Source organism: Oncorhynchus masou, unplaced genomic scaffold, assembly GCF_036934945.1.
Source record: "Oncorhynchus masou masou isolate Uvic2021 unplaced genomic scaffold, UVic_Omas_1.1 unplaced_scaffold_509, whole genome shotgun sequence".
In the NCBI taxonomy this organism is placed as follows: Eukaryota; Metazoa; Chordata; class Actinopteri; order Salmoniformes; family Salmonidae; genus Oncorhynchus; species Oncorhynchus masou.
The window spans coordinates 116209-144118 of NW_027011492.1; the positions used below are offsets into that span (position 1 = coordinate 116209).

General features: G+C 46.1%; 1 protein-coding gene across 3 annotated transcripts in view; it reads right to left on the bottom strand.

Moving 5' to 3' along the window:
* Positions 1-10944: 10944 nt before the first annotated feature.
* LOC135535749 (LIM domain only protein 3) overlaps positions 10945-27910 on the bottom strand; it is a 111996-nt gene continuing 95030 nt past the window's right edge. For all 3 annotated transcript variants that reach the window (XM_064962174.1, XM_064962172.1, XM_064962173.1), the window contains exon 3: positions 10945-11120. In XM_064962174.1, coding sequence (XP_064818246.1) covers positions 10991-11120 — 130 coding nt within the window. In that variant the 3' untranslated portion in view covers positions 10945-10990. The remainder of the gene's footprint in view (positions 11121-27910) is intronic.

Here is a 27910-nt window from a genome sequence, read left to right on the forward strand (position 1 = left end):
CAATGTGGAGACTATATACAGGGTGTTACGGTACAGAGTCAATGTGGAGGCTATATACAGGGGGTACCGGTACAGAGTCAATGTGGAGACTATATACAGGGTGTTACGGTACAGAGTCAATGTGGAGGCTATATACAGGGTGTTACGGTACAGAGTCAATGTGGAGGCTATATACAGGGTGTTACCGGTACAGAGTCAATGTGGAGGCTATATACAGGGGGTACCGGTACAGAATCAATGTGGAGGCTATATACAGGGGGTACCGGTACAGAGTCAAAGTGGAGGCTATATACAGGGGGTACCGGTACAGAGTCAATGTGCAGGGGCACCGGTTAGTTGAGGTAGTATGTACATGTTGGTAGAGTTATTACAGTGACTATGCATAGATGACAACAACAGAGAGTAGCAGTGGTGTGAAGAGGAGGGGGCAATGCAAATAGTCTGGGTTGCCATTTGATTAGATGATCAGGAGTCTTATCGCTTGGGGGTGGAAGCTGTTTAGAAGCCTCTTGGACCGAGACTTGGCGCTCCGGTACCGATTGCCGTAAAGTAGCAGAGAGAACATTCTAATGACTGGGGTGGCTGGAGTCTTTGACAATGTTTAGGGCCTCCCTCTGACACCGCCTGGTATAGAGGTCCTGGATGACAGGAAGCTTGGCCCCGGTGATGTACTGGAACGTACGCACTACCCTCTGTAATGTCTTGCGGTCGGAGACCGAGCAGTTGCCATACCAGGCAGTGATGCAACCAATGCTCTCGATGGTGCAGCTGTAGAACCTTTTAAGGATCCGAGGACCCATATGTCAAATCTTTTCAGTCTCCTGAGGGGGAATAGGTTTTGTCATGCCCAGTCTTGGTGTGCTTGGACCATGTTAGTTTGTTGGTGATGTGGACACCAAGGAACAACCTGCTCCACTGCAGCCCCGTCGATGAGAATGGGGGTGTGCTCGGTCCTCTTTTTCCTGTAGTCCACAATCATCTCCTTTGTCTCGTTGAGGGAGAGGTTGTTGTCCTGGCATCACATTGCCAGGTCTCCGACCTCCTCCCTATAGGCTGTCTCATTATTGTCGGTGATCAGGCCTACCACTGTTGTGTCATCGGCAAATTTAATGATGGTGTTGAAGTCGTGCCTGGTCGTGCAGTCATGAGAGAACAGGGAGCACAGGAGGGGACTGAGCACGCACCCCTGAGGGGCCCCTGTGTTGAGGATCAGCATGGCGGATGTGTTGTTACCTACCCTTACCACCTGGGGGCGGCCCGACAGGAAATCCAGGATCCAGTTGCAGAGGGAGATGTTTAATCCCAGGGTCCTTAGCTTATTGATGAGCTTTGAGGGCACTATGGTGTTGAATGCTGAGCTGTAGTCAATCAATAGCATTCTCACATAGGTGAACCTTTTGTCCTGGTGGGAAAGGGCAGTGTGGAGTGCAATGGAGATTGCATCATCTCTGGATCTGTTTGTGCAGTATGCACATTGGAGTGGGTCTAGGATTTCTGGGATAATGGTGTTGATGTGAGCCATGACCAGCCTTTCAAAGCACTTCATGGTAACAGATGTAAGTGCTACGGGTCGGTAGTCATTAAGGCAGGTTACCTTAGTGTTCTTGGGCACCGGCACTATGGTGGTCTGCTTAAAACATGTTGGTTTTACTGACTCGGACAGGGAGAGGTTGAAAATGTCAGTGGCAACACTTGCCAGTTGGTCAACGCATGCTCTGAGTATACGTCCTGGTAATCCGTCTGTCCCTGCGGCCTTGTGAATGTTTACCTGTCTAAAGGACTTACTCACATCGGCTGCAGAGAGCATGATCACACAGTGTTCCAGAACAGCTGGTGCTCACATGCATGTTTCAGTGTTATTTGCCTCGAAGCGAGCATAGAAGTAGTGTAACTCGTCTGGTAGGCTCGTGTCACCGGGCAGCTCTCAGCTGTGTTTCCCTTTGTAGTCTGTAATGGTTTGCAAGCCCTGCCACATCCGACCACATCCGACGAGAGTCAGAGCCGGTGTAGTACGATTCGATCTTAGTCCTGTTTTGAAGCTTTGCCTGTTTGATGGTTCGTCGGAGAGCATAGCGAGATTTCCTATAAGCTTCTGGTTTAGAGTCCCGCTCCTTGAAAGCAGCAGCTCTAGTCTTTAGCTCAGTGTGGATGTTGCCTGTAATCCATGGCTTCTGGTTGGGGTATGTACGTAAGGTCACTGTGGGGATGACGTCATTGATGCATTTATTGATGAAGCCAATGACTGATGTGGTGTGCTCCTCAATGCCATCGGAAGAATCCTGGAACATATTCCAGTCTGTGCAAAACAGTCCTGTAGTTTAGCATCTGCTTTCACTGACCACTTTTTTTTATTGATCTAGTCACTGGTGCTTCCTGCTTTAATTTTTGCTTGTAAGCAGGAATCTGGAGGATAGAATTATGGTCAAATTTGCCAAAAGGAGGGAGAGGGAGAACTTTGTATGTGTCTCTTTGTGAGGACTATAGGTGGTTCAGAGTTCTTTTTCCTCTGGTTGCACATTTAACATGCTGATAGAAATTTGGCAAAACGGATTTTAGTTTCCCTGCATTAAAGTCCCCAGCCACTAGGAGCGCCGCCTCTGGGTGAGCATTTTCTTGTTTGCTTATGGCAGAATACAGCTCATTCAATGCTGTCTTAGCCTCTGGCTGTGGTGGCATGTAAACAGCTATGAACAATACAGATGAAAACTCTCTCTGTAGGTAGTGTGGTCTACAGCTTATCTTGAGATACTCTCCTTCTGGTGAGCAATAGCTCGATACTTCCTTAGATATCGTGCACCAGCTGTTGTTTACAAAAATACATAGCCCGCCACCCCTTGTCTTACCAGACACCGCTGTTCTATCCTGCCGGTACAGTGTATAACCAGCCAGCTGTAAGTTGATAATGTCGTAGTTCAGCCACGATTCCGTGAAGCATAAGATGTTACAGTTTTCAATGTCCCGTTCGCAGTTTAATCTTCCGCGTTGGTCGTCGAGTTTATTCACCAAAGATTGCACGTTTGCTAGCAGAATGGAGGGAAGTGTGGGTTTATTCTATTTATTATTTATTTATTTATTTATTATTTAGTTGATTATATTTATTTATCATTTAGTTTATTATATTTATTTATTTATTATTTGGTTTATTATATTTATGTATTTATTTATTATTTAGTTTATTATATTTATGTATGTATTTATTATTTAGTTAATTATATTTATTTATTTATTATTTAGTTAATTATATTTATTTATTTATTATTTAGTTAATTATATTTATTTATTTATTATTTAGTTTATTATATTTATTTATTTATTTATTATTTAGTTTATTATATTTATGTATTTATTTATTATTTAGTTTATTATATTTATGTATTTATTTATTATTTAGTTTATTATATTTATTTATTTATTTATTATTTAGTTTATTATTTTTATTTATTTATTTATTATTTAGTTTATTATATTTATTTATTTATTATTTAGTTTATTATATTTATTCGATCGTCTACGAATTCTCAGAAGGCAGCCCGCCCTTCGACCCCTGTGTCTCCGCCTCCTCTTCATGCAGATCACGGGGATCGGGGCCTGTTCTCAAGGGAGGGGTTTATCCTTCTCTTCTGGCTCGTCAGAGTGGTGAAAGGGAAAAAGGATTCTGCCAGTCCGTGGTGAGTAATCACAGTCCTGATGTCTAGAAGTTATTTTCAGTCATAAGAGACGGTAGTGGCAACATTATGTAAAAAATAAGTAAAAAAAGACGGTGTGTGTGTGTGAGTGTGTGTGTGTTGTGCATGTTTTCCTGCCTTATTCAGACCAGAATGTCCTGACAAGGTCGGAAAACAAGAACAATTTTGAAAAGTCTGGACTTTTTTTCATGTCCTGAATTAATTAAAATGCTATTTTTATCTCAATAGTTAGTTTCAGGCTTTGGGGTTGAGGTTAGGTGTTGGGTTAGGAGTTACGGTTAGGGGTTAGGGACTGTGTGTGTGTGTGGTTAGGGTTGTGTGTGTAGTGGGTTAGGATGTATGTGTGTGTGTGTGTGTGTGTGTGTGTGTGTGTGTGTGTGTGTGTGTGTGTGTGTGTGTGTGTGTGTGTGTGTGTAATTGCAGTAATTGCAGTAATTGCAGTGTTGCAGTGCTGAGTACTCTCATCAACTCTGGGTTGCCAAGGTAACAGATGTACAGTCTGACTGTGTCACGTTAGTGCATCTCTGCTAGTGAGAGAGAGAAGGAAGACTTGTTCAGCCCAGGTCAGATTTAGATTTAGAACTCTGTTTAGAACTACCTCTATCTCTCCCTCTATCTCCCCTCTATCTCTATCTCCCCCTCTATCTCTATCTATCTCCCCTGTATCTCTATCTCATCCTCTCCCTCTATCTCTATCTATCTCCCCCTCTATCTCTATCTCCCCCTCTATCTCAACTCTATCTCTATCTCCCCTCTATCTCTATCTCCCCCTCTATCTCTATCTATCTCCCCTTTATCTCTATCTCATCCTCTCCCTCTATCTCTATCTCCCTCTATCTCCCCTCTATCTCTATCTCATCCTCTCCCTCTATCTCTATTTCCCTCTATCCCCCCTCTATCTCCCCCTCTACCTCTATCTCCCTCTATCCCCCCCTCTATCTCCCCATCTACCTCTATCTCCCTCTATCCCCCCTCTATATCCGCCTCTATCTCTATCTCCCTCTCTCCCTTTTGCTCCCTCTCCATCGCCCCCTCTATCTCTATCTCTTCCTCTATCTCTATTTTTCCCTCTCTCTATCTCCCCCTCTATCTCCCTCTATCTTTATCGCTATCTCTCCCTCTATCTCTACCTCTATCTCCATCTATCTCTCCCTCTGTCAATTCAATTCAATTAAATTCAAGGGCTTTATTGGCATGGGAAACATGTGTTAACATTGCCAAAGCAAGTAAGGTAGATAATAAATAAAGTGAAATAAACAATAAAAATTAACAGTAGACATCACACATACAGAAGTTTCAAAACAATAAAGACATTACAAATGTCATATTATATATATATATATATATACAGTGTTTTAACAATGTACAAATGGTAAAGGACACAAGATAAAATAAATAAGCATAGATATGGGTTGTATTTACAATGGTGCGTGTTCTTCACTGGTTGCCCTTTTCTCGTGGCAACAGGTCACAAATCTTGCTGCTTTGTCTCTATCTCTCCCTCTATCTATCTCTCTCTCTATCTCTCCCTCTATCTCTATATCTCCCTCTATCTCCCTCACAATATTGAATTGTGTTTGGTTGTCAACGCAGCCAGATATGAACATTTAAAGGAAATGTATCTCCTACTTGGATAGTTCCATCTGAGACACTGGCTTCATCCCATTCTTTAACTTCTGGTTGGATAGTTCCATCTGAGACACTGGCTTCATCCCATTCTTTAACTTCTGGTTGGATAGTTCCATCTGAACCACTGGCTTCATCCCATTCTTTAACTTCTGGTTGGATAGTTCCATCTGAACCACTGGGTTCACCCCATTCTTTAACTTCTGGTTGGATAGTTCCATCTGAACCACTGGGTTCATCCCATTCTTTAACTTCTGGTTGGATAGTTCCATCTGAACCACTGGGTTCATCCCATTCTTTAACTTCTGGTTGGATAGTTCCATCTGAACCCCTGGCTTCATCCCATTCTTTAACTTCTGGTTGGATAGTTCCATCTGAGACACTGGGTTCATCCCATTCTTTAACTTCTGGTTGGATAGTTCCATCTGAGACACTGGCTTCATCCCATTCTTTAACTTCTGGTTGGATAGTTCCATCTGAGACACTGGCTTCATCCCATTCTTTAACTTCTGGTTGGATAGTTCCATCTCATCCCATTCTTTAACTTCTGGTTGGATAGTTCCATCTGAACCCCTGGCTTCATCCCATTCTTTAACTTCTGGTTGGATAGTTCCATCTGAGACACTGGCTTCATCCCATTCTTTAACTTCTGGTTGGATAGTTCCATTTGAGACACTGGCTTCATCCCATTCTTTAACTTCTGGTTGGATAGTTCCATCTGAGACACTGGCTTCATCCCATTCTTTAACTTCTGGTTGGATAGTTCCATCTGAGACACTGGCTTCATCCCATTCTTTAACTTCTGGTTGGATAGTTCCATCTGAACCACTGGGTTCATCCCATTCTTTAACTTCTGGTTGGATAGTTCCATCTGAGACACTCCATCTGTGCTGAATCTGGCTTTAATTCCAGTTTGGATAACTCCATCTTCTGTTTGGATAGCTCCATCTGTGCTGAATCTGGCTTTAATTCCAGTTTGGATAACTCCATCTTCTGTTTGGATAGCTCCATCTGTGCTGAATCTGGCTTTAATTCCAGTTTGGATAGCTCCATCTGTGCTGAATCTGGCTTTAATTCCAGTTTGGATAGCTCCATCTGTGCTGAATCTGGCTTTAATTCCAGTTTGGATAACTCCATCTGTGCTGAATCTGGCTTTAATTCCAGTTTGGATAACTCCATCTTCTGTTTGGATAGCTCCATCTGTGCTGAATCTGGCTTTAATTCCAGTTTGGATAACTCCATCTTCTGTTTGGATAGCTCCATCTGTGCTGAGTCTGGCTTCAATTCCAGTTTGGATAGCTCCATCTGTGCTGAATCTGGCTTTAATTCCAGTTTGGATAACTCCATCTTCTGTTTAGATAGCTCCATCTGTGCTGAGTCTGGCTTTAATTCTAGTTGGTCAACTAATTATTAATTGATATTGATTGGATTCACGTTTCCATGTCAACCAAAAAAAAATAGAAGGACTGAATCAAATCAGACTTGAAATGCTCTTTAAATACAGTTTGATTTGATTGAATCCTATTTCTAAATGTAATCTTGTTCCTAAACACATCTTGAAACCCTGGGTCAATATGTTTTGTCTAGTTTCAGATGAACCCTGGACTGAACCTGAAACAACAGCTGTTGATGACTTCCCTAATGCTGTACAGGCCTAAATAGCTTCATAGATGTGATTGATAAGAGTACGGAGCCTCATAGATGCTGTGTGATTGATACAGTAAGGAGCCTTGTAGATGCTGTGTGATAGATACAGTAAGGAGCCTCGTAGATGCTGTGTGATAGATACAGTAAGGAGCCTCGTAGATTCTGTGTGATAGATACAGTAAGTAGCCTCGTAGATGCTGTGTGATTGATACAGTAAGGAGCCTCGTAGATGCTGTGTGATAGATACAGAAAGGAGCCTCGTAGATGCTGTGTGATTGATACAGAAAGGAGCCTCGTAGATGCTGTGTGATAGATACAGTAAGGAGCCTCGTAGATGCTGTGTGATAGATACAGTAAGGAGCCTCGTAGATGCTGTGTGATTGATACAGTAAGGAGCCTCGTAGATGCTGTGTGATTGATACAGTCCGGTTTACATTCCATTTGCTCTGTTGAACTACACCTTAGAATAACTTTGATAACAACAGTGAATCTATCAAGTGGAGATGTCTCAGCAATCATTCTCACGTTAACACATTGGTAATTGTCAGTGACGCACATCCCAGCTAAGAAAGGCTGGGTTTTGATAAACCCCTGGATGGGAGACTGAATGGCTGTAGATAGATGATCTCTGCAGTAGGAGGCGCTGTCCAGCCTCTTGTTTAAATAATAGCTTATAGTGGATATTACTTTGTAGATCTGACATTGTTTTAAAGGCACAAATTCAACATATTTTATACTAGGTTTGTCTATGTTGAAAAGTGGTTAACATGATGACCTAGCAGTTAAGAGTGTTGGGTCAGTATTTTATCTTTATTTAACTAGGCAAGTCAGTTAAGAAAAAAATATTATTTACAATGACGGCCTAGGAAACAGTGGGTTAACTGCCTTGTTCAGGGGCAGAACGACAGATTTTTACCTTGTCAGCTCGGGGGATCCAATCTAGCAACCTGTCGGTTACTAGTCCAACGCTCTAACCACGAGGCTACCTGCCGCCCCGAAAGGTCACTGTTTCGAATCCCCAAGCCGACTAGGTGAAAAATCTGTCAATGTGCCCTTGAGCAAGGCGCTTAACCCTAATTTCTCATGTAAGTCTCTATGGATAAGAGCATCTGTTAAATGACTCACTACTGTAAGTCTCTCTGGATAAGAGAATCAGCTAAATGACTCCCTACTGTAAGTCTCTCTGGATAAGAGAATCAGCTAAATGACTCACTACTATAAGTCTCTATGGATAAGAGCATCTGTTAAATGACTCACTACTGTAAGTCTCTCTGGATAAGAGAATCAGCTAAATGACTCACTACTGTAAGTCTCTCTGGATAAGAGAGTCTGTTAAATGACTCCCTACTGTAAGTCTCTCTGGATAAGAGAATCAGCTAAATGACTCACTACTTTAAGTCTCTCTGGATAAGAGAATCTGCTAAATGACTCAGTTGTAATCCTGTAGTGAAATATTACCCACATAACAACAGTTTGAATTGATTACTTCTTTCAAATCCAAATCCACGTGATTCCATGTCACAACACGTTGACAAATGACACTAGAACATTGTTGATTTAAACAGTTTGTGGTCAGTGGGAGATCTCTATTATCTCAACTTTTCTTAAACTATCTCTGATCAGCACCATTACCAGGGTCTGTTAGGCTAGACTATCTCTGATCAGGGACTGTTAGACCAGACTATTACTGATCAGGGACTGTTAGACCAGACTATCACTGATCAGGGACTGTTATACCAGACTATCTCTGATCAGGGACTGTTATACCAGACTATCTCTGATCAGCACCATTACCAGGGACTGTTAGACCAGACTATCACTGATCAGGGACTGTTATACCAGACTATCTCTGATCAGCACCATTACCAGGGACTGTTAGACCAGACTATCACTGATCAGGGACTGTTAGACAAGACTATCTCTGATCAGCACCATTACCAGGGACTGTTAGACCAGACTATCACTGATCAGGGACTGTTAGACCAGACTATCACTGATCAGGGACTGTTAGACCAGACTATCACTGATCAGGGACTGTTATACCAGACGATCTCTGATCAGGGACTGTTAGACCAGACTATCACTGATCAGGGACTGTTATACCAGACGATCTCTGATCAGGGACTGTTAGACCAGACTATCACTGATCAGGGACTGTTATACCAGACTATCTCTGATCAGGGACTGTTATACCAGACTATCTCTGATCAGGGACTGTTAGACAAGACTATCTCTGATCAGCACCATTACCAGGGACTGTTAGACCAGACTATCACTGATCAGGGACTGTTAGACCAGACTATCACTGATCAGGGACTGTTAGACCAGACTATCTCTGATCAGGGACTGTTAGACCAGACTATCACTGATCAGGGACTGTTAGGCCAGACTATCACTGATCAGGGACTGTTAGACCAGACTATCTCTGATCAGGGACTGTTAGGCCAGACTATCACTGATCAGGGACTGTTATACCAGACTATCTCTGATCAGGGACTGTTATACCAGACTATCTCTGATCAGGGACTGTTAGACCAGACTATCACTGATCAGGGACTGTTAGACCAGACTATCACTGATCAGGGACTGTTAGACCAGACTAACACTGATCAGGGACTGTTAGACCAGACTATCTCTGATCAGGGACTGTTATACCAGACTATCTCTGATCAGCACCATTACCAGGGACTGTTAGGCCAGACTATCTCTGATCAGCACCATTAACAAGGACTTTTAGACCAAACAATCTCTGATCAGGGACTGTTAGACCAGACGATCTCTGTTCAGGGACTGTTAGACCAGACGATCTCTGTTCAGGGACTGTTAGGCCAGACTATCTCTGATCAGGGACTGTTATACCAGACTATCTCTGATCAGGGACTGTTAGACCAGACTATCTCTGATCAGGGACTGTTAGACCAGACTATCTCTGATCAGGGACTGTTAGACCAGACTATCTCTGATCAGGGACTGTTAGACCAGACGATCTCTGATCAGGGACTGTTATACCAAACAATCTCTGATCAGGGACTGTTAGACCAGACGATCTCTGTTCAGGGACTGTTAGACCAGACGATCTCTGTTCAGGGACTGTTAGGCCAGACTATCTCTGATCAGGGACTGTTATACCAGACTATCTCTGATCAGGGACTGTTAGACCAGACTATCTCTGATCAGGGACTTAGACCAGACTATCTCTGATCAGGGACTGTTAGACCAGACTATCTCTGATCAGGGACTGTTATACCAGACTATCTCTGATCAGGGACTGTTAGACTAGACTATCTCTGATCAGGGACTGTTAGGCAAGACTATCACTGATCAGGGATTGTTAGACCAGACTATCACTGATCAGGGACTGTTAGACCAGACTATCACTGATCAGGGACTGTTAGACCAGACTATCTCTGATCAGGGACTGTTAGACCAGACTATCTCTGATCAGGGACTGTTAGACCAGACTATCTCTGATCAGGGACTGTTATACCAGACTATCACTGATCAGGGACTGTTAGACCAGACTATCACTGATCAGGGACTGTTAGACCAGACGATCTCTGATCAGGGACTGTTATACCAGACTATCACTGATCAGGGACTGTTAGACCAGACTATCACTGATCAGGGACTGTTAGACCAGACGATCTCTGTTCAGGGACTGTTAGACCAGACGATCTCTGTTCAGGGACTGTTAGACCAGACGATCTCTGTTCAGGGACTGTTAGACCAGACGATCTCTAATCAGGGACTGTTAGACCAGACGATCTCTGTTCAGGGACTGTTAGACCAGACGATCTCTGTTCAGGGACAGTTAGACCAGACGATCTCTGTTCAGGGACAGTTAGACCAGACGATCTCTGTTCAGGGACTGTTAGACCAGGCTCAGTCAACTCCTGCTGAGATTGAGGCTGTCTTAACATGGACACCGTCAAAGAATGATTCGGGAATGTCCACACTGTCCCGCCCCTTCTCAACATCAAGCCTCCTGATTGGCTGAGTGGACGCGAGGAGCAGCTTCCCGCCCAGTAAACTCACCTCTGATTGCAGAGCTGACAGGCGAAGCAGTCCAGGTGATAGACATTCTCTTTAGCTCTCATCACCATCTCAAAGGCTGGGATCAGCTTACTGCAGGCCGCACAGTTCCCTGTTACCCCAAACAACCTGCGGAGGAGACAGGAGGAACGCACTGTTAGAACAGGAGAGAACAGACCTCCCGTAGACACCTAGCATGATAGAGAGAGACCCAGGAGAGAACAGACCTCCTGTAGACACCTAGCATGATAGAGAGAGACCCAGGAGAGAACAGACCTCCCGTAGACACCTAGCATGATAGAGAGAGACCCAGGAGAGAACAGACCTCCCGTAGACACCTAGCATGATAGAGATAGACCCAGGAGAGAACAGACCTCCTGTAGACACCTAGCATGATAGAGATAGATAGAGACCCAGGAGGACAGACCTCCTGTAGACACCTAGCATGATAGAGATAGACCCAGGAGAGAACAGACCTCCTGTAGACACCTAGCATGATAGAGATAGAGACCCAGGTGGAGAAGAGACCTGCTGTAGACACCTAGCATGATAGAGATAGAGACCCAGGTGGAGAAACCTCCTGTAGACACCTAGCATGATAGAGATAGATAGAGACCCAGGAGGACAGACCTCCTGTAGACACCTAGCATGATAGAGATAGATAGAGACCCAGGAGGACAGACGTCCTGTAGACACCTAGCATGATAGAGATAGACCCAGGAGAGAACAGACCTCCTGTAGACACCTAGCATGATAGATATAGATAGAAACCCAGGAGGACAGACGTCCTGTAGACACCTAGCATGTTAGAGATAGACCCAGGTGGAGAAGAGACCTCCTGTAGACACATAGCATGATAGAGATAGATAGAGACCCAGGAGTGAACAGACCTCCTGTAGACACATAGCATGATAGAGATAGATAGAGCCCCAGGAGAGAACAGACCTCCTGTAGACACCTAGCATGATAGAGATAGATAGAGACCCAGGAGGACAGACCTCCTGTAGACACCTAGCATGATAGAGATATACCCAGGAAAGAACAGACCTCCTGTAGACAACTAGCATGATAGAGATAGATAGAGACCCAGGAGAGAACAGACCTCCTGTAGACACCTAGCATGATAGATATAGAGACCCAGGAGAGAACAGACCTCCTGTAGACACCTAGCATGATAGAGATAGATAGAGACCCAGGAGGACAGACGTCCTGTAGACACCTAGCATGATAGAGATAGAGACCCAGGTGGAGAAACCTCATGTAGACACCTAGCATGATAGAGATAGACCCAGGAGAGAACAGACCTCCTGTAGACACCTAGCATGATAGAGATAGATAGAGACCCAGGAGAGAACAGACCTCCTGTAGACACCTAGCATGATAGAGATAGAGACCCAGGTGGAGAAGAGACCTCCTGTAGACACATAGCATGATAGAGATAGATAGAGACCCAGGAGTGAACAGACCTCCTGTAGACACATAGCATGATAGAGATAGATAGAGCCCCAGGAGAGAACAGACCTCCTGTAGACACCTAGCATGATAGAGATAGATAGAGACCCAGGAGTGAACAGACCTCCTGTAGACACCTAGCATGATAGAGATAGATAGAGCCCCAGGAGAGAACAGACCTCCTGTAGACACATAGCATGATAGAGATAGACCCAGGAGAGAACAGACCTCCTGTAGACACCTAGCATGAAAGAGATAGAGACCCAGGTGGAGAAGAGACCTCCTGTAGACACCTAGCATGATAGAGATAGATAGAGACCCAGGAGAGAACAGACCTCCTGTAGACACCTAGCATGATAGAGATAGATAGAGACCCAGGAGTGAACAGACCTCCTGTAGACACCTAGCATGATGGAGATAGAGACCCAGGTGGAGAAGAGACCTCCTGTAGACACATCGCATGAAAGAGATAGATAGAGACCCAGGAGAGAACAGACCTCCTGTAGACACCTAGCATGATGGAGATAGAGACCCAGGTGGAGAAGAGACCTCCTGTAGACACATCGCATGAAAGAGATAGATAGAGACCCAGGAGTGAACAGACCTCCTGTAGACACCTAGCATGATAGAGATAGATAGAGACCCAGGAGTGAACAGATCTCCTGTAGACACCTAGCATGATAGAGATAGATAGAGACCCAGGAGTGAACAGATCTCCTGTAGACACCTAGCATGATAGAGATAGATAGAGACCCAGGAGTGAACAGATCTCCTGTAGACACCTAGCATGATAGAGATAGATAGAGACCCAGGAGAGAATCACTAGCAGGGAACCTATCGGCTCATTAAATCATAGAAAACAATAATCTATTGGAAGAATGACAAACTTCTTCAGGCACTTATAGTTCCGGCTTGTTCACATGATCAAACCGCATGTCTCTCTGGTCTGTCGGTAAGAGAACCTGATAACTACATGTCTCTCTGGTCTGTCGGTAAGAGAACCTGATAACTACATGTCTCTCTCTCTGGTCTGTCGGTAAGAGAACCTGATAACTACATGTCTCTCTCTCTGGTCTGTCGGTAAGAGAACCTGATAACTACATGTCTCTCTGGTCTGTCGGTAAGAGAACCTGATAACTACATGTCTCTCTCTCTGGTCTGTCGGTAAGATAACCTGATAACTACATGTCTCTCTGGTCTGTCGGTAAGAGATCCTGATAACTACATGTCTCTCTGGTCTGTCGGTAAGAGAACCTGATAACTACATGTCTCTCTGGTCTGTCGGTAAGAGATCCTGATGACTACATGTCTCTCTGGTCTGTCGGTAAGAGATCCTGATAACTACATGTCTCTCTGGTCTGTCGGTAAGAGAACCTGATAACTACATGTCTCTCTGGTCTGTCGGTAAGAGAACCTGATAACTACATGTCTCTCTGGTCTGTCGGTAAGAGAACCTGATAACTACATGTCTCTCTGGTCTGTCGGTAAGAGAACCTGATAACTACATGTCTCTCTGGTCTGTCGGTAAGAGAACCTGATAACTACATGTCTCTCTGGTCTGTCGGTAAGAGAACCTGATAACTACATGTCTCTCTGGTCTGTCGGTAAGAGAACCTGATAACTACATGTCTCTCTGGTCTGTCGGTAAGAGATCCTGATAACTACATGTCTCTCTCTCTGGTCTGTCGGTAAGAGAACCTGACAACTACATGTCTCTCTCTCTGGTCTGTCGGTAAGAGAACCTGATAACTACATGTCTCTCTGGTCTGTCGGTAAGAGATCCTGATAACTACATGTCTCTCTCTCTGGTCTGTCGGTAAGAGAACCTGATAACTACATGTCTCTCTCTCTGGTCTGTCGGTAAGAGAACCTGATAACTACATGTCTCTCTCTCTGGTCTGTCGGTAAGAGAACCTGATAACTACATGTCTCTCTGGTCTGTCGGTAAGAGATCCTGATAACTACATGTCTCTCTCTCTGGTCTGTCGGTAAGAGAACCTGATAACTACATGTCTCTCTGGTCTGTCGGTAAGAGAACCTGATAACTACATGTCTCTCTCTCTGGTCTGTCGGTAAGAGATCCTGATGACTACATATCTCTCTGGTCTGTCGGTAAGAGAACCTGATAACTACATGTCTCTCTGGTCTGTCGGTAAGAGAACCTGATAACTACATGTCTCTCTCTCTGGTCTGTCGGTAAGAGAACCTGATAACTACATGTCTCTCTGGTCTGTCGGTAAGAGAACCTGATAACTACATGTCTCTCTCTCTGGTCTGTCGGTAAGAGATCCTAATAACTACATGTCTCTCTCTCTGGTCTGTTGGTAAGAGAACCTGATAACTACATGTCTCTCTGGTCTGTCGGTAAGAGAACCTGATAACTACATGTCTCTCTGGTCTGTCGGTAAGAGATCCTGATAACTAGATGTCTCTCTCTCTGGTCTGTCGGTAAGAGATCCTGATAACTACATGTCTCTCTGGTCTGTCGGTAAGAGAACCTGATAACTACATGTCTCTCTCTCTGGTCTGTCGGTAAGAGAACCTGATAACTACATGTCTCTCTGGTCTGTCGGTAAGAGAACCTGATAACTACATGTCTCTCTGGTCTGTCGGTAAGAGAACCTGATAACTACATGTCTCTCTGGTCTGTCGGTAAGAGAACCTGATAACTACATGTCTCTCTGGTCTGTCGGTAAGAGAACCTGATAACTACATGTCTCTCTGGTCTGTCGGTAAGAGAACCTGATAACTACATGTCTCTCTGGTCTGTCGGTAAGAGATCCTGATAACTACATGTCTCTCTGGTCTGTCGGTAAGAGAACCTGATAACTACATGTCTCTCTGGTCTGTCGGTAAGAGAACCTGATAACTACATGTCTCTCTGGTCTGTCGGTAAGAGAACCTGATAACTACATGTCTCTCTGGTCTGTCGGTAAGAGATCCTGATACCTACATGTCTCTCTCTCTGGTCTGTCGGTAAGAGAACCTGATAACTACATGTCTCTCTGGTCTGTTGGTAAGAGAACCTGATAACTACATGTCTCTCTGGTCTGTCGGTAAGAGAACCTGATAACTACATGTCTCTCTGGTCTGTCGGTAAGAGAACCTGATAACTACATGTCTCTCTCTCTGGTCTGTCGGTAAGAGATCCTGATGACTACATATCTCTCTGGTCTGTCGGTAAGAGAACCTGATAACTACATGTCTCTCTGGTCTGTCGGTAAGAGAACCTGATAACTACATGTCTCTCTCTCTGGTCTGTCGGTAAGAGATCCTGATAACTACATGTCTCTCTGGTCTGTCGGTAAGAGAACCTGATAACTACATGTCTCTCTGGTCTGTCGGTAAGAGAACCTGATAACTACATGTCTCTCTGGTCTGTCGGTAAGAGAACCTGATAACTACATGTCTCTCTGGTCTGTCGGTAAGAGAACCTGATAACTACATGTCTCTCTCTCTGGTCTGTCGGTAAGAGATCCTGATAACTACATGTCTCTCTGGTCTGTCGGTAAGAGAACCTGATAACTACATGTCTCTCTGGTCTGTCGGTAAGAGATCCTGATAACTACATGTCTCTCTCTCTCTGGTCTGTTGGTAAGAGAACCTGATAACTACATGTCTCTCTGGTCTGTTGGTAAGAGAACCTGATAACTACATGTCTCTCTGGTCTGTCGGTAAGAGAACCTGATAACTACATGTCTCTCTGGTCTGTCGGTAAGAGAACCTGATAACTACATGTCTCTCTGGTCTGTCGGTAAGAGAACCTGATAACTACATGTCTCTCTCTGGTCTGTCGGTAAGAGAACCTGATAACTACATGTCTCTCTGGTCTGTCGGTAAGAGAACCTGATAACTACATGTCTCTCTGGTCTGTCGGTAAGAGAACCTGATAACTACATGTCTCTCTCTCTGGTCTGTTGGTAAGAGATCCTGATAACTACATGTCTCTCTCTCTGGTCTGTCGGTAAGAGAACCTGATAACTACATGTCTCTCTGGTCTGTCGGTAAGAGATCCTGATAACTACATGTCTCTCTGGTCTGTCGGTAAGAGAACCTGATAACTACATGTCTCTCTCTCTGTCGGTAAGAGATCCTGATAACTACATGTCTCTCTCTCTGGTCTGTCGGTAAGAGAACCTGATAACTACATGTCTCTCTGGTCTGTCGGTAAGAGAACCTGATAACTACATGTCTCTCTGGTCTGTCGGTAAGAGATCCTGATAACTACATGTCTCTGGTCTGTCGGTAAGAGATCCTGATAACTACATGTCTCTCTGGTCTGTCAGTAAGAGAACCTGATAACTACATGTCTCTCTGGTCTGTCGGTAAGAGAACCTGATAACTACATATCTCTCTGGTCTGTCGGTAAGAGAACCTGATAACTACATGTCTCTCTGGTCTGTCGGTAAGAGATCCTGATAACTACATGTCTCTGGTCTGTCGGTAAGAGATCCTGATAACTACATGTCTCTCTGGTCTGTCAGTAAGAGAACCTGATAACTACATGTCTCTCTGGTCTGTCGGTAAGAGAACCTGATAACTACATGTCTCTCTCTCTGGTCTGTCGGTAAGAGAACCTGATAACTACATGTCTCTATGGTCTGTCGGTAAGAGAACCTGATAACTACATGTCTCTCTGGTCTGTCGGTAAGAGATCCTGATAACTACATGTCTCTCTGGTCTGTCGGTAAGAGAACCTGATAACTACATGTCTCTCTGGTCTGTCGGTAAGAGAACCTGATAACTACATGTCTCTCTCTCTGGTCTGTCGGTAAGAGATCCTGATAACTACATGTCTCTCTCTCTGGTCTGTCGGTAAGAGATCCTGATAACTACATGTCTCTCTCTCTGGTCTGTCGGTAAGAGAACCTGATAACTACATGTCTCTCTGGTCTGTCGGTAAGAGATCCTGATAACTACATGTCTCTCTCTCAGGTCTGTCGGTAAGAGAACCTGATAACTACATGTCTCTCTGGTCTGTCGGTCTACATGTCTCTCTGGTCTGTCGGTAAGAGAACCTGATAACTACATGTCTCTCTGGTCTGTCGGTAAGAGATCCTGATAACTACATGTCTCTCTGGTCTGTTGGTAAGAGAACCTGATAACTACATGTCTCTCTGGTCTGTCGGTAAGAGAACCTGATAACTACATGTCTCTCTGGTCTGTCGGTAAGAGAACCTGATAACTATATGTCTCTCTGGTCTGTCGGTAAGAGAACCTGATAACTACATGTCTCTCTGGTCTGTCGGTAAGAGATCCTGATAACTAAATGTCTCTCTGGTCTGTCGGTAAGAGAACCTGATACCTACATGTCTCTCTCTCTGGTCTGTCGGTAAGAGAACCTGATAACTACATGTCTCTCTGGTCTGTCGGTAAGAGATCCTGATAACTACATGTCTCTCTGGTCTGTTGGTAAGAGAACCTGATAACTACATGTCTCTCTGGTCTGTTGGTAAGAGAACCTGATAACTACATGTCTCTCTGGTCTGTCGGTAAGAGAACCTGATAACTACATGTCTCTCTCTCTGGTCTGTTGGTAAGAGAACCTGATAACTACATGTCTCTCTCTCTGGTCTGTCGGTAAGAGAACCTGATAACTACATGTCTCTCTGGTCTGTCGGTAAGAGAACCTGATAACTACATGTCTCTCTCTCTGGTCTGTCGGTAAGAGAACCTGATAACTACATGTCTCTCTGGTCTGTCGGTAAGAGATCCTGATAACTACATGTCTCTCTGGTCTGTCGGTAAGAGAACCTGATAACTACATGTCTCTCTGGTCTGTCGGTAAGAGAACCTGATAACTACATGTCTCTCTGGTCTGTCGGTAAGAGATCCTGATAACTACATGTCTCTCTGGTCTGTCGGTAAGAGAACCTGATAACTACATGTCTCTCTGGTCTGTCGGTAAGAGCACCTGATAACTACATGTCTCTCTGGTCTGTCGGTAAGAGAACCTGATAACTACATGTCTCTCTCTCTGGTCTGTCGGTAAGAGAACCTGATAACTACATGTCTCTCTGGTCTGTCGGTAAGAGATCCTGATAACTACATGTCTCTCTCTGGTCTGTCGGTAAGAGAACCTGATAACTACATGTCTCTCTGGTCTGTCGGTAAGAGAACCTGATAACTACATGTCTCTCTCTCTGGTCTGTCGGTAAGAGAACCTGATAACTACATGTCTCTCTGGTCTGTCGGTAAGAGAACCTGATAACTACATGTCTCTCTGGTCTGTCGGTAAGAGAACCTGATAACTACATGTCTCTCTGGTCTGTCGGTAAGAGATCCTGACAACTACATGTCTCTCTGGTCTGTTGGTAAGAGAACCTGATAACTACATGTCTCTCTCTCTGGTCTGTCGGTAAGAGAACCTGATAACTACATGTCTCTCTCTCTGGTCTGTCGGTAAGAGAACCTGATAACTACATGTCTCTCTCTCTGGTCTGTCGGTAAGAGAACCTGATAACTACATGTCTCTCTCTCTGGTCTGTCGGTAAGAGAACCTGATAACTACATGTCTCTCTGGTCTGTCGGTAAGAGAACCTGATAACTACATGTCTCTCTCTGGTCTGTCGGTAAGAGAACCTGATAACTACATGTCTCTCTCTCTGGTCTGTCGGTAAGAGAACCTGATAACTACATGTCTCTCTGGTCTGTCGGTAAGAGAACCTGATAACTACATGTCTCTCTGGTCTGTCGGTAAGAGAACCTGATAACTACATGTCTCTCTCTCTGGTCTGTCGGTAAGAGAAGCTGATAACTACATGTCTCTCTGGTCTGTCGGTAAGAGAACCTGATCTAATGAATGATCAGAGAACAGCACATGGATACAGCAGGGTTGGTTTTTAACCTTTAAATAGTCCCAAATGGCACCCTAATGCACTATAGGCTCTGGAAAAATTTAGTGTACAGGGAATAGGGAACCATTTCAAAAGCACACACTGTTATATACTGAAAATAAAACACAGCTAGAAAATGACAGGTCTAGCATCAACACAGCCCTACAGAGTGACACAGGTCTACCATCAACACAGCCCTACAGAATGACACAGGTCTACCATCAACACAGCTCTACAGAATGACACAGGTCTACCATCAACACAGCCCTACAGAGTGACAGGTCTACCATCAACACAGCCCTACAGAGTGACAGGTCTACCATCAACACAGCCCTACAGAGTGACACAGGTCTACCATCAACCCAGCCCTATAGAATGACACAGGTCTACCATCAACACAGCCCTACAGAGTAACACAGGTCTACCATCAACACAGCCCTACAGAATGACACAGGTCTACCCTCAACACAGCCCTACAGAGTGACACAGGTCTACCATCAACCCAGCCCTATAGAATGACACAGGTCTAGCATCAACACAGCCCTACAGAATGACACAGGTCTACCATCAACACAGCCCTACAGAGTGACACAGGTCTACCATCAACACAGCCCTACAGAGTGACACAGGTCTACCATCAACACAGCCCTACAGAGTGACACAGGTCTACCATCAACACAGCCCTACAGAATGACACAGGTCTACCATCAACACAGCCCTACAGAGTGACACAGGTCTACCATCAACACAGCTCTACAGAATGACACAGGTCTACCATCAACACAGCCCTACAGAATGACACAGGTCTAGCATCAACACAGCCCTACAGAGTGACAGGTCTACCATCAACACAGCCCTACAGAATGTCAGGTCTACCATCAACACAGCCCTACAGAATGACACAGGTCTACCATCAACACAGCCCTACAGAATGTCAGGTCTACCATCAACACAGCCCTACAGAGTGACAGGTCTACCATCAACACAGCCCTACAGAATGTCAGGTCTAGCATCAACACAGCCCTACAGAGTGACAGGTCTACCATCAACACAGCCCTACAGAATGTCAGGTCTACCATCAACACAGCCCTACAGAATGACACAGGTCTACCATCAACACAGCCCTACAGAGTGACACAGGTCTAGCATCAACACAGCCCTACAGAGTGACAGGTCTACCATCAACACAGCCCTACAGAATGACACAGGTCTAGCATCAACACAGCCCTACAGAATGACACAGGTCTACCATCAACACAGCTCTACAGAATGACACAGGTCTACCATCAACACAGCCCTACAGAATGACACAGGTCTACCATCAACACAGCCCTACAGAATGACAGGTCTACCATCAACACAGCCCTACAGAGTGACACAGGTCTACCATCAACACAGCCCTACAGAGTGACACAGGTCTACCATCAACACAGCCCTACAGAATGACACAGGTCTACCATCAACACAGCCCTACAGAGTGACACAGGTCTAGCATCAACACAGCCCTACAGAATGACACAGGTCTACCATCAACACAGCCCTACAGAGTGACACAGGTCTACCATCAACACAGCCCTAAAGAGTGACAGGTCTACCATCAACACAGCCCTAAAGAGTGACAGGTTTACCATCAACACAGCCCTACAGAATGACACAGGTTTACCATCAACACAGCCCTACAGAGTGACAGGTCTACCATCAACACAGCCCTACAGAGTGACAGGTTTACCATCAACACAGCCCTACAGAGTGACAGGTCTACCATCAACACAGCCCTACAGAATGGCACAGGTCTACCATCAACACAGCCCTACAGAATGACACAGGTCTACCATCAACACAGCCCTACAGAATGACACAGGTCTAGCATCAACACAGCTCTACAGAATGACACAGGTCTACCATCAACACAGCCCTACAGAGTGACAGGTCTACCATCAACACAGCCCTACAGAATGACACAGGTCTAGCATCAACACAGCTCTACAGAATGACACAGGTCTACCATCAACACAGCCCTACAGAGTGACACAGGTCTAGCATCAACACAGCCCTACAGAGTGACAGGTCTACCATCAACACAGCCCTACAGAATGACACAGGTCTACCATCAACACAGCCCTACAGAGTGACACAGGTCTACCATCAACACAGCCCTACATAATGACACAGGTCTAGCATCAACACAGCCCTACATAATGACACAGGTCTACCATCAACACAGCCCTACAGAGTGACAGGTCTACCATCAACACAGCCCTACAGAATGACACAGGTCTACCATCAACACAGCCCTACAGAATGACACAGGTCTACCATCAACACAGCCCTACAGAGTGACACAGGTCTACCATCAACACAGCCCTACAGAGTGACAGGTCTAGCATCAACACAGCCCTACAGAGTGACACAGGTCTACCATCAACACAGCCCTACAGAATGACACAGGTCTACCATCAACACAGCCCTACAGAGTGACAGGTCTAGCATCAACACAGCCCTACAGAGTGACAGGTCTAGCATCAACACAGCCCTACAGAATGAGGGTCTAGCATCAACACAGCCCTACAGAATGACACAGGTCTACCATCAACACAGCCCTACAGAGTGACACAGGTCTACCATCAACACAGCCCTACAGAATGACACAGGTCTACACTCAACACAGGCCTACAGAATGACACAGGTCTAGCATCAACACAGCCCTACAGAATGACACAGGTCTACCATCAACACAGCCCTACAGAATGACACAGGTCTACCATCAACACAGCCCTACAGAATGACAGGTCTACCATCAACACAGCCCTACAGAGTGACACAGGTCTAGCATCAACACAGCCCTACAGAATGACACAGGTCTACCATCAACACAGCCCTACAGAATGACAGGTCTAGCATCAACACAGCCCTACAGAATGACACAGGTCTACCATCAACACAGCCCTACAGAGTGACACAGGTCTACCATCAACACAGCCCTACAGAGTGACACAGGTCTACCATCAACACAGCCCTACAGAATGACACAGGTCTACCATCAACACAGCCCTACGGAATGACACAGGTCTAGCATCAACACAGCCCTACAGAGTGACAGGTCTACCATCAACACAGCCCTACAGAATGACACAGGTCTACCATCAACACAGCCCTACAGAATGTCAGGTCTACCATCAACACAGCCCTACAGAATGACACAGGTCTACCATCAACACAGCCCTACAGAGTGACACAGGTCTACCATCAACACAGCCCTACAGAGTGACACAGGTCTACCATCAACACAGCCCTACGGAATGACAGGTCTACCATCAACACAGCCCTACAGAGTGACACAGGTCTACCATCAAAACAGCCCTACAGAGTGACACAGGTCTACCATCAACACAGCCCTACAGAGTGACACAGGTCTACCATAAACACAGCCCTACAGAGTGACACAGGTCTACCATCAACACAGCCCTACGGAATGACAGGTCTACCATCAACACAGCCCTACGGAATGACACAGGTCTACCATCAACACAGCCCTACAGAATGACACAGGTCTAGCATCAACACAGCCCTACAGAGTGACAGGTCTACCATCAACACAGCCCTACAGAATGACACAGGTCTACCATAAACACAGCCCTACAGAGTGACACAGGTCTACCATCAACACAGCCCTACAGAGTGACACAGGTCTACCATCAACACAGCCCTACAGAATGACACAGGTCTACCATCAACACAGCCCTACAGAAAGACAGGTCTACCATCAACACAGCCCTACAGAATGACACAGGTCTACCATCAACACAGCCCTACAGAATGACACAGGTCTACCATAAACACAGCCCTACAGAGTGACACAGGTCTACCATCAACACAGCCCTACAGAGTGACACAGGTCTACCATCAACACAGCCCTACAGAATGACACAGGTCTACCATCAACACAGCCCTACAGAAAGACAGGTCTACCATCAACACAGCCCTACAGAGTGACAGGTCTACCATCAACACAGCCCTACAGAATGACACAGGTCTACCATCAACACAGCCCTACAGAATGACACAGGTCTACCATAAACACAGCCCTACAGAATGACAGGTCTACCATCAACACAGCCCTACAGAGTGACACAGGTCTAGCATCAACACAGCCCTACAGAATGACACAGGTCTACCATCAACACAGCCCTACAGAATGACAGGTCTAGCATCAACACAGCCCTACAGAATGACACAGGTCTACCATCAACACAGCCCTACAGAGTGACACAGGTCTACCATCAACACAGCCCTACAGAGTGACACAGGTCTACCATCAACACAGCCCTACAGAATGACACAGGTCTACCATCAACACAGCCCTACGGAATGACACAGGTCTAGCATCAACACAGCCCTACAGAGTGACAGGTCTACCATCAACACAGCCCTACAGAATGACACAGGTCTACCATCAACACAGCCCTACAGAATGTCAGGTCTACCATCAACACAGCCCTACAGAATGACACAGGTCTACCATCAACACAGCCCTACAGAGTGACACAGGTCTACCATCAACACAGCCCTACAGAGTGACACAGGTCTACCATCAACACAGCCCTACGGAATGACAGGTCTACCATCAACACAGCCCTACAGAGTGACACAGGTCTACCATCAAAACAGCCCTACAGAGTGACACAGGTCTACCATCAACACAGCCCTACAGAGTGACACAGGTCTACCATAAACACAGCCCTACAGAGTGACACAGGTCTACCATCAACACAGCCCTACGGAATGACAGGTCTACCATCAACACAGCCCTACGGAATGACACAGGTCTACCATCAACACAGCCCTACAGAATGACACAGGTCTAGCATCAACACAGCCCTACAGAGTGACAGGTCTACCATCAACACAGCCCTACAGAATGACACAGGTCTACCATAAACACAGCCCTACAGAGTGACACAGGTCTACCATCAACACAGCCCTACAGAGTGACACAGGTCTACCATCAACACAGCCCTACAGAATGACACAGGTCTACCATCAACACAGCCCTACAGAAAGACAGGTCTACCATCAACACAGCCCTACAGAATGACACAGGTCTACCATCAACACAGCCCTACAGAATGACACAGGTCTACCATAAACACAGCCCTACAGAGTGACACAGGTCTACCATCAACACAGCCCTACAGAGTGACACAGGTCTACCATCAACACAGCCCTACAGAATGACACAGGTCTACCATCAACACAGCCCTACAGAAAGACAGGTCTACCATCAACACAGCCCTACAGAGTGACAGGTCTACCATCAACACAGCCATACAGAATGACACAGGTCTACCATCAACACAGCCCTACAGAGTGACACAGGTCTACCATCAACACAGCCCTACAGAATGACACAGGTCTACCATCAACACAGCCCTACAGAGTGACACAGGTCTACCATCAACACAGCCCTACAGAATGACACAGGTCTACCATCAACACAGCCCTACAGAAAGACAGGTCTACCATCAACACAGACCTACAGAAGGACAGGTCTACCATCAACACAGCCCTACAGAGTGACACAGGTCTACCATCAACACAGCCCTACAGAGTGACAAGTCTACCATCAACACAGCCCTACAGAGTGACACAGGTCTACCATCAACACAGCCCTACAGAGTGACACAGGTCTACCATCAACACAGCCCTACAGAGTGACACAGGTCTACCATCAACACAGCCCTACAGAATGACACAGGTCTAGCATCAACACAGCCCTACAGAGTGACACAGGTCTACCATCAACACAGCCCTACAGAGTGACACAGGTCTACCATCAACACAGCCCTACAGAGGGACACAGGTCTACCATCAACACAGCCCTACAGAATGACACAGGTCTACCATCAACACAGCCCTACAGAGTGACAGGTCTACCATCAACACAGCCCTACAGAATGACACAGGTCTACCATCAACACAGCCCTACAGAATGACACAGGTCTAGCATCAACACAGCCCTACAGAAGGACACAGGTCTACCATCAACACAGCCCTACAGAGTGACAGGTCTACCATCAACACAGCCCTACAGAATGAGGGTCTAGCATCAACACAGCCCTACAGAATGACACAGGTCTACCATCAACACAGCCCTACAGAGTGACAGGTCTACCATCAACACAGCCCTACAGAAGGACACAGGTCTAGCATCAACACAGCCCTACAGAATGTCAGGTCTACCATCAACACAGCCCTACAGAGTGACACAGGTCTAGCATCAACACAGCCCTACAGAATGACACAGGTCTACCATCAACACAGCCCTACAGAGTGACACAGGTCTACCATCAACACAGCCCTACAGAATGACACAGGTCTACCATCAACACAGCCCTACAGAGTGACACCGATACAGGGGGAGGTATAGACATTGGACCGGTACAGGGGAGGTATAGAGACATGACATTGGACCGGTACAGGGGAGGTATAGAGACATGACATTGGACAGGTACAGGGGAGGTATAGAGACATGACATTGGACAGGTACAGGGGAGGTATAGAGACATGACATTGGACCGGTACAGGGGGTATAGAGACATGACATTGGACCTGTACAGGGGGTATAGAGACATGACATTGGACCGGTACAGGGGGTATAGAGACATGACATTGGACCGGTACAGGGGAGGTATAAAGACATGACATTGGACCGGTACAGGGGGGGTATAGAGACATGACATTGGACCGGTACAGGGGAGGTATAAAGACATGACATTGGACCGGTACAGGGGGGGTATAGAGACATGACATTGGACCGGTACAGGGGGGGTATTGAGACATGACATTGGACCGGTACAGGGGGGGTATTGAGACATGACATTGGACCGGTACAGGGGAGGTATAGAGACATGACATTGGACCGGTACAGGGAGTGTATAGAGACATGACATTGGACCGCTACAGGGGAGGTATAGAGACATGACATTGGACCGGTACAGGGGGTATAGAGACATGACATTGGACCGGTACAGGGGGGGTATTGAGACATGACATTGGACCGGTACAGGGGGGGTATTGAGACATGACATTGGACCGGTACAGGGGAGGTATAGAGACATGACATTGGACCGGTACAGGGGAGGTATAGAGACATGACATTGGACCTGTACAGGGGGTATAGAGACATGACATTGGACCGGTACAGGGGGTATAGAGACATGACATTGGACCGGTACAGGGGAGGTATAGAGACATGACATTGGACCGGTACAGGGGGTATAGAGACATGACATTGGACCGGTACAGGGGAGGTATAGAGACATGACATTGGACCGGTACAGGGGGTATAGAGACATGACATTGGACCGGTACAGGGGGGGTATAGAGACATGACATTGGACCTGTACAGGGGAGGTATAGAGACATGACATTGGACCGGTACAGGGGGGGTATAGAGACATGACATTGGACCTGTACAGGGGAGGTATAGAGACATGACATTGGACCGGTACAGGGGAGGTATAGAGACATGACATTGGACCGGTACAGGGGGGGTATAGAGACATGACATTGGACCTGTACAGGGGGTATAGAGACATGACATTGGACCGGTACAGGGGGTATAGAGACATGACATTGGACCGGTACAGGGGGTTGTATAGAGACATGATATTGGACCGGTACAGGGGAGGTATAGAGACATGACATTGGACCGGTACAGGGGAGGTATAGAGACATGACATTGGACCGGTACAGGGGGTATAAAGACATGACATTGGACCGGTACAGGGGAGGTATAGAGACATGACATTGGACCGGTACAGGGGGGGTATAGAGACATGACATTGGACCGGTACAGGGGAGGTATAGAGACATGACATTGGACCGGTACAGGGGGGGTATAGAGACATGACATTGGACCGGTACAGGGGAGGTATTGAGACATGACATTGGACCGGTACAGGGGTGGTATAGAGACATGACATTGGACCGGTACAGGGGGGTATAGAGACATGACATTGGACCGGTACAGGGGGGTATAGAGACATGACATTGGACCGGTACAGGGGGTATAGAGACATGACATTGGACCGGTACAGGGGAGGTATAGAGACATGACATTGGACCGGTACAGGGGTGGTATAGAGACATGACATTGGACCTGTACAGGGGGTATAAAGACATGACATTGGACCGGTACAGGGGGTATAGAGACATGACATTGGACCGGTACAGGGGGGGTATAGAGACATGACATTGGACCGATACAGGGGAGGTATAGAGACATGACATTGGACCGGTACAGGGGGGGTATTGAGACATGACATTGGACCGGTACAGGGGAGGTATAGAGACATGACATTGGACCGGTACAGGGGAGGTATAGAGACATGACATTGGACCGGTACAGGGGGTATAGAGACATGACATTGGACCGGTACAGGGGGGGTATAGAGACATGACATTGGACCGGTACAGGGGGGGTATTGAGACATGACATTGGACCGGTACAGGGGGTATAAAGACATGACATTGGACCGGTACAGGGGAGGTATAGAGACATGACATTGGACCGGTACAGGGGGTATAAAGACATGACATTGGACCGGTACAGGGGAGGTATAGAGACAT